The 10,000-nt window shown below is 40.8% G+C and overlaps 1 protein-coding gene across 1 annotated transcript; it reads right to left on the bottom strand.

Annotated features, from left to right (window-relative positions):
• Positions 1-7,408: 7,408 nt before the first annotated feature.
• Positions 7,409-8,035, bottom strand: LOC138005397 (uncharacterized). Its single transcript, XM_068851632.1, has one exon. It carries the CDS (start codon positions 8,033-8,035, stop codon positions 7,409-7,411), a length of 627 nt encoding a protein of 208 aa, XP_068707733.1.
• Between the last annotated feature and the right edge of the window lie 1,965 nt (positions 8,036-10,000).

Raw genomic sequence — 10,000 nt, forward strand, 5'->3', positions numbered from 1 at the left:
TTGCCAATGATGCGCCACAGCACTTCACTCACTCCTATTGGTCGAATTCCTAGGTTCTTATCTAGTGGGATGAGCCTACACGATGTCTAGGATTTTAGCAGGGACGGATGATAGCATGACTTCAGCAGGTTCCTGGTCATCACTGCAATTTCTTCTCTCAGCAGCTTTCCCTCAATGGCAAAATTCTTAGAACACAGGATTCTGCGGTACAGCTCAGCATCCATTCCTGACGGTCCAGCGGAGCCCTTGGTTTTCAGTGCTGCATTGTAGATCATTTGCTCGTTGATTAGGTCAAAGATATTAGGTGGAATTTGATCTATTGGGCCATTCAGAAGGCATTCCTCTCGTATTTCAGCAGCTGATGAATGTTTTTTTTCCAGCTCCTCCAAGACTTCTTGTGAACGCGTGACAAGTGCAGTGCTACTGTCTCTATCCAGAAGCTTGATCGCTGCGGTTATTTTCCCTTGCATAATGAGTCTTAGATATTTTTAGATATTTCTTCAATTGATTTGGCTTTTCTTGAGGATGCAAACTTTTCTTGTATAAATCGCACTTCTTTTAGTCCGGTCTGTTAGGTCGAAAAATTACGAAAATCGTGACAAGACGTGTAAAAACACCAAACTTGGCACAAATGTAGTTTAGAGTATAACTAATCATTTCAGAAGAGGTGCCGCAAAAAAATACCTCACGGGGGAAGGGAGGGGGGTTTTTTGTAAGTAAGTCTCAGTTGTGGTGTGTCAAAAGCAGCGGGCCATTATGAGCTATGAAATAATTTAATTTGTTGATTACAGTGTGAAGTAAGTGTTGGTATAGGTAAAATAAAGACCAAGTATGAAAATTTAATAAGCTGTGGTCAAATGTACGACATATATTCGTAGTCATTATAAAGCTCAATTCCACATGAATTTCACTTCCTTTATGATATTAATGTTTTAGCGAGAAGATATTTACTAAGTTCTTTTTATTTAAATTTGTTGTAACTTAATGAAAAATATGTACGGCACTTCTTTAACAATAAATGGTAATAAAAAACCAGCGGTGTTTCCATACAACATGCGCGTTACCTCCCAGTGACCGGAGTGACATTGGAATTGTTGAGAGGTACGTTTTCTTGTTTTACACGGAATTTCACCATCTGAACTGTAAGTATCAACTCATGTTTTATACTCCATCCTTCTATGAGGTAAAATTCATTTTGTTATGATGTGAAACAAAGTCAAGTTGTTTTTTTAAAAACGAAGAGTTCAGTGATTTTTATTTTTATCCGTATATGTGAGCCGGTGTTCAATAAGAGTTACTCTGAATAAGTGTTATAACTTGAGATGAATGGAAAACTGTGAGAAATCACCAGATGTTATAAAAAAAAATGGTTCAAGAAGGAAATGTTTACGTAGGTTTATTATTTGATTTAAACGAAAAATTATGGAGTGACAAAATTTCATTCAAAGTTTATACTTTTGCGTTGCACAAATCTGGCAAGCGGAGCGTGTTTAACTATTCAATGGTTGTCGGACTCAAAGATACAATGACGGATAAAACAAAAATGCCATTCAATTTATTTTAGTTCAGACTGAAATTTCAGTTAACAAAGCTCTAAAACAAAACCATGATTATTTTGTCATGTTAACTCTAATAAAAACTGTTTCTTAACTTTAAGACAATGGATTGGGAATTGTGTTTAATCTGCCAAGCCAAAGAAAAACCCGAACCTTCAAGTGTCCACTGAATAGTCTTCAAGATGGTGCTGGCATAGAGGCATATCACTCTTTTCTAAATAATGTTGTCGAATTTAGAAAAATTGGTTCTCTACCTGTGGAATTAAAATTAAAAGAAGACATATCAGTTGGGGAACTTTGCACTTACAGGGCAGTCAGGCATAAATCATGTCACCTGAAGTTTGCTAATTCGAAGCTTGAGAGGGCTCAACAGAAAATCAAAAGAAAGAGTATGGTAAACACAGATTCTTCTTTGCAGGCCAAAAAAGCGAAAAGGCAGGTCTCAGACCAGAATGTATGTATCTTCTGAGATGAACAGGGAAACGACCTTCACCAGGTTCTAACCCTTGAAGTAGACAGAGATGTTAACGAAATGGCCGTTCAAATGCAAGATTCTCAAGTGATAGCCACATTAGCAGCAGGGGATTTGGTTGCAATTGAAGCCAAATATCATTCGCGTTGTATGCTTGCATATAAACGTAAGTACATGGCATATGTTAAAAGCTGTAGTGAAACTGAAACCACCACCAATGATGATAGTGCGGCAGAAACACGTACATTTGCCGAATTAATTTCGTTTATGGAAAGTTCAGCTGAAGGTGGAACTTTTTTGTTTAATTAAGCTGTAGAGTCGTCACGACCTCTATGTTTCATTGAAGCCAAATATCATTCGCGTTGTATGCTTGCATATAAACGTAAGTACATGGCATATGTTAAAAGCTGTAGTGAAACTGAAACCACCACCAATGATGATAGTGCGGCAGAAGCACGTACATTTGCCGAATTAATTTCGTTTATGGAAAGTTCAGCTGAAGGTGGAACTCTTTTGTTTAAGCTGTCGAGTCTTCACGACCTCTATGTTTCACGTCTTCCTAACCTTAACGTTGATAAGCCTGTCAACAAGACCCGCTTGAAGAATCGAATCATAGAGCATTACCATGGCACGATCCAGGAACAAACTGATGGCAAAAACACGGTTCTGGTATTTAACCAAGGCATAGAGACGCTTTTGAAAGATGCCCTGAAAAAGCATAACTGTGAAGAAGAAGCGTTCAATTTTGTAAAGGTTGCTAAATATATCCGCAACGATGTCTTCCAAATGCCTGGGTTTTCTTTCACTGGGGAATTTACCAGAGACAGCTCAAATCAGTAGCACCAAGCTTAATGTGCTTGGTTTCTATGCTACTCAATGGCCCAAATATTGAAAGCCAGGATTTTCAGGAATCCCAACCTTGTATAACCATTGCTCAGCTTATTATTTTCGACAGGAAGAAACTGGCCACTAAGAGTGATCGTCATAATCAAGATCGGGAACCACCATTGCCTCTTTACCTTGGAATGAGTGTGCACGTGCAAACAAGAAGTAAGAAATTTGTCAAACAGCTTTACGAACTCGGCTTAAGGTTGAGTTACCAAAGGGTCGATAATATCGTGAACAATTTAGCGACATCTGTTTGCGACCATTTCAAGTCTCTTGGTGTTGTTTGCCCTCTTTCCTTACAAAGTGGCTTGTTCACCGTTGGAGCTATTGACAATCTTGATCATGACCCATCCTCAACAACGGCACAGGGCTCATTTCATGGAACTGGAATAAGTTTGTTCCAGTTCCCAAAGCAAGATTCAGGCGTTAGCCAACCAGCAGTGCAAAGGATTAATCTTTGTTCAGCCAGGTCCGCTTCAACAGATATCACACTGCCTGACACGTATTCCTCAGTTCCTCCTGTTTCTATAAAAACATCAGAAGTAAACGTCCCTGCCACAAGTCAAGCAGGTGTGGAGACCAAAAGCACGGATCAGCTGTGTATTGCCATTGAAAAACAAGTTCACTGGTCGAAGCACTGTGAACAACATCTTAATGAGGAGCTTACCAAAGATATTCATCTTTCATGGGCTGCTTATCACGCATCTGTAACTGAACTGCCCAACCCCTTGCCGTGCTTGGGTAGCTTGTTGCCATTGTTTTACGAGAAGGCTGCCACAGTAGCCATGATGAAACATGGGATGTCTGTGATTAAGAAGGCAACAGAATTTCTTAACCCTGGGCAAATTCCTGTCACTGTCTGTGACCAGCCTCTTTTTGCCATTGGAAAAGTTGTTCAGTGGAACTGGCCTGCTACACACAGAGAAAATGTTCACGTTGTCATGCTGGGTGGCCTACACATTGAGATGATGCTGTGGACCATGTGTGGTGACCTTCTAGCTTTATCTGGCTAGACTACAGCACTAACTGAGGCAGGGATAGCATCCAGTGGGACATCAGATTCCTTCCTTAAGGTAGGGCATTTGATGAAAACCAGACGCGCCCACCAGGTAACCGCAGCAGCTTTGTATAAACTGCAGCATGTTGCCTTTCAGGAACTAAACGGTCAACAGGACGAAGAGGAGTTTCAGAAGTGGCACAATGGAATGATTAAGACCAGCCCAACATACAAGTTTTGGGACATGATCATGCAAATGGAACTCAAAGTACTGGCATTCGTGGAAGCACATCGTGAAAACAACTTCTCTCTGTACATAGAATCCTTGGAATCTCTTGCTCCTTGGTCCTTTGCTCTTGATCACACCAATTACGCAAGGTGGCTACCCATTCACATAAAAGATATGAAGTGCTTACCAGGCCCTGTTCAACAAATCCTCAGAGAATGCCGGGTCATTTCGAAGTCATCGAACACTTTTTCAATTGCGCAGATGCCTCAGTCATGGATACTGTGCATAGAGTACAGGAACTTGGATTACGCCAGTACAAGAAATTCGTAAAAGACGTCATTGATGAAAGGACTGTATCGATTCACGATACGATTTCAAAGAATACCTTGCCACTGTTCAAGCGCCAGCAGCCAAAGCAGATCTCCAAAGCGTCCTTTAAGTTGACAGCAGTAACAAGTGACCGTTACCTCTTCAGTCGTTGTATATTGCCAGCCAACAGTGCGACGGAGATCTTGAAGAGTTCTCCAAGCATGAAAATCAGGCGTATCCACCTTCTTTGTCAGAGTTTGGCAAACTCCGATTCGGGAAAAAGTCTGATTTGATTTCATGCGTCAGAAAAGAAACACCGCCACCTCCACCACCAGCATCTTACGATGTCAAAGTTCTTGATGGAGCAGCTATTGTGCATGCACTTCCAGTTTCATCTGTCGCTACGTTTTCTGAATATGCAGATTCCAGATTTTTACCTTTCCTGGAAAACCACTTGAAGAGTACCAAACGAATTGATGTTGTGTGGGATGAATATTGAGTGGCAAGTCTGAAAGGATCTGCCCGTGAGAAGAGAGGAAAAGGCGTGAGATGAAAGGTAGCTGGGCATGTCAAGTTATCTCAGAACTGGCAGGCATTTCTTGAAGATTCCTGTAACAAGAAGGAACTGTTCGACTTCTTAACCAAGCAAGTTGAAACAGCTTCCTTTCCAGCTGACAGAGTTGTCTACATAACTTCAGGTAAGATGCTAAACACGTTTTGGGAAGGATTATATAGACACTGTTCAAACTTCTTTTTTATGTCCATCAAGTCTTGATGAACACTTACACTGATTGTATCGTCTTTTATTTTAGGTGAAAACGTCATCTCAAGTTGCCCCAGGAACCAAATGCGTAGCTGCAACCACGAAGAAGCAGACAGGAGGATTCTTTGGATGAGGGGGGAAGAAGTGTCTTGGTTCGCACTGTTGACACAGATGTTCTTGTCATTCTAATTGTGCAGTTCCACACTTTGTCTTCAATTTGGTCTGGATTGAGCTTTTGGGTCGCCTTTGGGAAGGGAAAGAATTTTCAGCTGCTTTCTGTTAACACCATTTGTGAGTATTTGGGCAAGGAGAAATGCCGTGCGCTTCCATTTTTTCACGCGTTTACCGATTGCGACACTATGTCAGCATTCCTGGGGAAAGGAAAGAAATCTGCGTGGGAGGCCTGGAAAGCGTACCCTGAAGCCACAGAGGCTTTCTGTTTTGTGAACGATAGCCCCTTCATTCCACTTGAGATCAACACTCCTGTATTTGATGTTCTTCAGCGCTTTGTGGTGATACTTTATGACAGGACCAGCCTTGCTACCGATGTGAACACTGCTCGACGAGAACTCTTCACAAAAAAGAATCAGGCGCTAGAAAACATTTCCCCAACAGAGGTAACTACCTATCATACACGAATTTTTAGTTGTTTTTGTGTTTGATAGGCTAAATTTGTGATAGGTAAACACCTGTGAGGACAATGCGAAAAAAAAAAGAGAGTTCAGCGTAAAGACTAGAAACATTTCAACTAACCCAACCTTTTCTTGTATTGAATCCACTATTTTAACTAACCAAAGCCTATCATAAGGCTATGCTGGACTTGAACCTATAGTTATTCTACTTGGGCTATTAGAGAGTTTAATTTATGAAGTACGTGGAAATAAGCAGTGCGCGTTTGTTTAAAATTATACTTGTGTAAAGAATTTATATATAATTTATATTGTTTGTTAGGATGCCCTGTTGAATCATTCTAACAGAGCTCTTTACCAAGCAAGCATCTGGACGTCCCTTGATGAGCAACAATTTTACCCATCCCCGTCTGATTTTGGATGGAAAATGGAGAACAATTGATGGAGACCCTGCTGGACCGTACTTCCAGAAGCCTCTAAGGCATGCAATAAATTGCTGAAGTGTGGATGTAAGAAAGGTTGCAAAAGTGGTCGTTGCAAATGTTTCAAAGCCAATCTACCATGTAGTTGCTCTGGAGGCTGCCAGAACACAAATCCTTAAAAATAGAGCAACAAATAACAACCATTTACGATATCTAGCCGAAAATGTTAAAAATTAAATTTGTAAAACGCAACAAAAACACTCCTTGATATAAGTGCGCTCAACGCATCATAAGAATGTCACGTGATCAAGGCAAATGACCTTTTATGGACACAAACACAAAACCGAGTCTGAATAATGTAGTTTAGTCATTTTACAATGGCATTTGTCAAACCTGGTACGTAACAAACATATTAAATGCCACAGCCTCGCTTTCATGCCAGCATTTGAGTATTGTGTAATTTCTATGAGCCTCATGCCCCCCCAGAAATCCAAATCACGTGGCACCCCTTCTAAATTTGTCTCTTACGTCAAAAGGAACATCTGTACCTAATTTGGTGCTTTTACGCGATTTGTCACGATTTTCGGCCTAACAGACCGGACTATTTCATTAAGAGATTAGATCTCCCTGTTTCCAGAAAGCTAGTCTGCATTCAATCGCTGCGCTGTGTTCCTTGCTCTTCGACGTGCTTGATGGTTTCTGGAGAATCAGGGATGGAAGCACCATAAATGCTTTTAGTGTGGATCGAATTCAGCTCGTTGTAATTCGTAATTTAGCTGTTTTCGCCAGAAAGTCAACTTGTCGATAAACATCTTTCCCGCCCTGCCCAACGGATTGTTGAAAATGTTCTTTCTAAAATGCACAATTTCATCGTAAATATTGTTGATATCCTTACTTAGGCTTTGATAACTGATGTTGCCCCACTTTGTCTCGTTTATCTCGGAAGGGAAAATGTCAAAATCTGGTAGATTTGGCTGGTCCTTGCTCGCATCGAATTCACTACTTTCTTTTCATTTCGGTGATCCCAGGGGAACAGTTCTCTCAGTTCTCCTTTCCTCTGTCATGTAAATTTGAGATGCTTCACTTCTGCATAAATTTTCTTGTGTTTCTCTGTTCGCCATTGCTGTAATTATTGTGGGACTGCTAACCATGTGCCGATCTTATGGTATCGTATATCTTGCCAAAGACTGGGTTGGTTAGTTTTCTTGCTTTGCGATCACCAAGAGCAATGCCGTCACTGAACTGCACTGTCCTTAACTGTCTGTCCATGATGTCATTAGCTAAACAACAGCATCTTTCTCTCATGCTGTAAGGAAGCTTGAGCACCAACTTTTGAATGTTTCCTGGCTGGTCAAACTTAGAAATGTACTGGCTACCTGCCAATGTGTTCTTGCAACTTGTGTGAAAGACTGTAAAACGACTCAAAGCCACACCATCTTCTGCCTTTATGCTCGGCCAGTGGAGGGCCTTCATCTCATAAGCGGATGCTATGCGGTAGTCATCACCATACTTCCTTCTCAAAAGCCAGCGAGCCTCATCGTAACCTTCTTGCACTGGTAATTGATGACAAGATCTTTCAAGTTCCTTTACGTCCCCTGCAGTGAACTGCTCAATGTAACAGAGTGTATCAGTACTGCTAAATGTTCTGGATTCAACCAAATTGTCAAAAGTGCAAGCAAAGGTGCGGTACTCAATAGGGTTTCTGTCATACACAGAAAAACGGGGTTGCGGAAGTTTGTTCTTGTTCTGATTATGCGCTAGGAGTTCCATTTTTCTATTCTGCTGAAACTGAAGAGCAGTCTCCTGCCACTGCAAACCAATCGTTTTCTTTCTCAGATCTTCACTGACTGTAGGCGCTTGATAATCAAACTAGTAAGGGGTGGATCCTGATCCTGGAGCTCGTCTCCAATTTTAAAGGGTTCACCTCCGGTAGAGATGGGGGGGACATTGCTGCATAAAGCCTCTCCTTTGCTGTTGTTTTAACCAATTCAGCTTCAAGGTTAAGGGGTAACTCTTCCTGTTGTAAAGGAAACTTCTCTTCGAGTGTTTGGTACTTTTCGAGCATAGAAATTTTGGTGTTTAACGCAGCAATTCTTGTGGCTTCTTTTGCTCTCGCGGCTGCAACTGATGAAGCACGGCCACCAGGCAAACTTACTCGACTTGATTGTTTTGAAACCTTGGAAGCACCAGAAGGAATTGGCGTGCCAGCACAACTAATTGAATCTTCGGGATTCACCACCAAATGTACTTGAAGTGATTCTACTAACAGCTTGTGTTCAGTATGAATTATCTAATCGATGTCTGCTGACAGAACACAGTAACCTGTCTCCCTTTGTTTTCAAGATAGCGTTGACCCTCATTAATGGCGTTGTCACCCAGAATTTTTGGAAATGCCGGTTACAGTAGATAGGTGACCAGATCTTTACACAAAGTGTTTCCAGGTCAGATGCTTGAAAACCCAACAAACGGTTTGGTTGTCGCACTGGTGTTCTAACTCGGTGTTCATAACAAAACGACATTTCACCAACAATCTTTAACGTTAAAACTGCAACAAGCCTAAAAGTCTGTTGGCCTTTAAAAACAACACCACAAACCAAACTTGAATGAAGATTTATTGTAAATGACGTGCTTGGTTTTGAAATAAATTGCATGTTTTAAAGAGTGTGGATACAAACGTTGTTGGTTGAAACTAAAACAGTAAAGAGCAAAAAAGTCACAAGATGCGACTAAGGAAAATCAGAATAAAGAAATAACAAAACCTGCAAAAACGAGGACTGTGATGTACACTTACATTGTTTTTTCCAGAGAAAACTGCTGTTAAGCGGACTGCAAATAATGCGAAGAGACTTGCAAGAAACTAATTTTCACTCTTGGCGTGTAACTAATCACGCTGTGAAATTTGGAGGGAAAAATAGTATTCACGGCATGAAAAAAGGGTTAAATTTCTCGCTGTGAAATTGGGAGTGAAAATAATATTCACGGCCTGAAATTGATTAGATTGTTTAGAAATCCGTCACACCATGATAGTAATCTACTGGCACTCAGGACAAAAAGAATACCTGATTGCAGGGTACGAGAAATCTGTGAAAGCTGATCAACGCCAAGAAGAAGAAGAATTTTCATTCTTGAATATTCACGCCTGGAAAATGTCACATTGTAAAGAAATTTCTGAGGACCACGGAATTGTTAAAAAAAAAAATTGAATTTGCTAAAATGCTGAGCCAAAAGACACAGGAGGCCCATACAATCTGTTTGTGTAGCCGATTGTTATTTTGTAATAAATGTACTGTATTTACCATTTGCCTCACCTATATAGCGATGTATCGCGAACTTTGTATATAAATCAGTGATAAATAAACGTTGAATTACCTTAGCTGTGGTATATAGTCGTCCTTTTGCCTCAAAAGTGGTTTTTTGAGCGATTTTGAATGATTTTGAGTTCGCCATTGACTGTTACTATAGTAGAAGGAAAAGGGTGGAATCCTTGTTCCAGCGCCGGAACGATTTTTCCCCCGAAAATTGCATCGCTCCACTTTCAATCTTCGCAGCATAAAGGTCAAAAGATTCACAATTCTCCTTGTACCTTCCAGTCGAAAATCCATCCACACAGCCCGGAGCTAGCCCTCGAAGAAAATCAAAATCCCACAGTATTAGAGCGGTAGGAATGTGTAGCAAGATTCTTATGTGCCAGCCAGAAACTGTCATGCCATTTGCTCCTCTCTGATTGGATGATGA

Source organism: Montipora foliosa, chromosome 6 (assembly GCF_036669935.1).
Source record: "Montipora foliosa isolate CH-2021 chromosome 6, ASM3666993v2, whole genome shotgun sequence".
NCBI lineage: Eukaryota > Metazoa > Cnidaria > Anthozoa > Scleractinia > Acroporidae > Montipora > Montipora foliosa.

Bases quoted from the DNA above. Each gene is read 5' to 3' on its own strand.
- LOC138005397 (XM_068851632.1), bottom strand. From the start codon at position 8,035: ATGGAACTCCTAGCGCATAATCAGAACAAGAACAAACTTCCGCAACCC.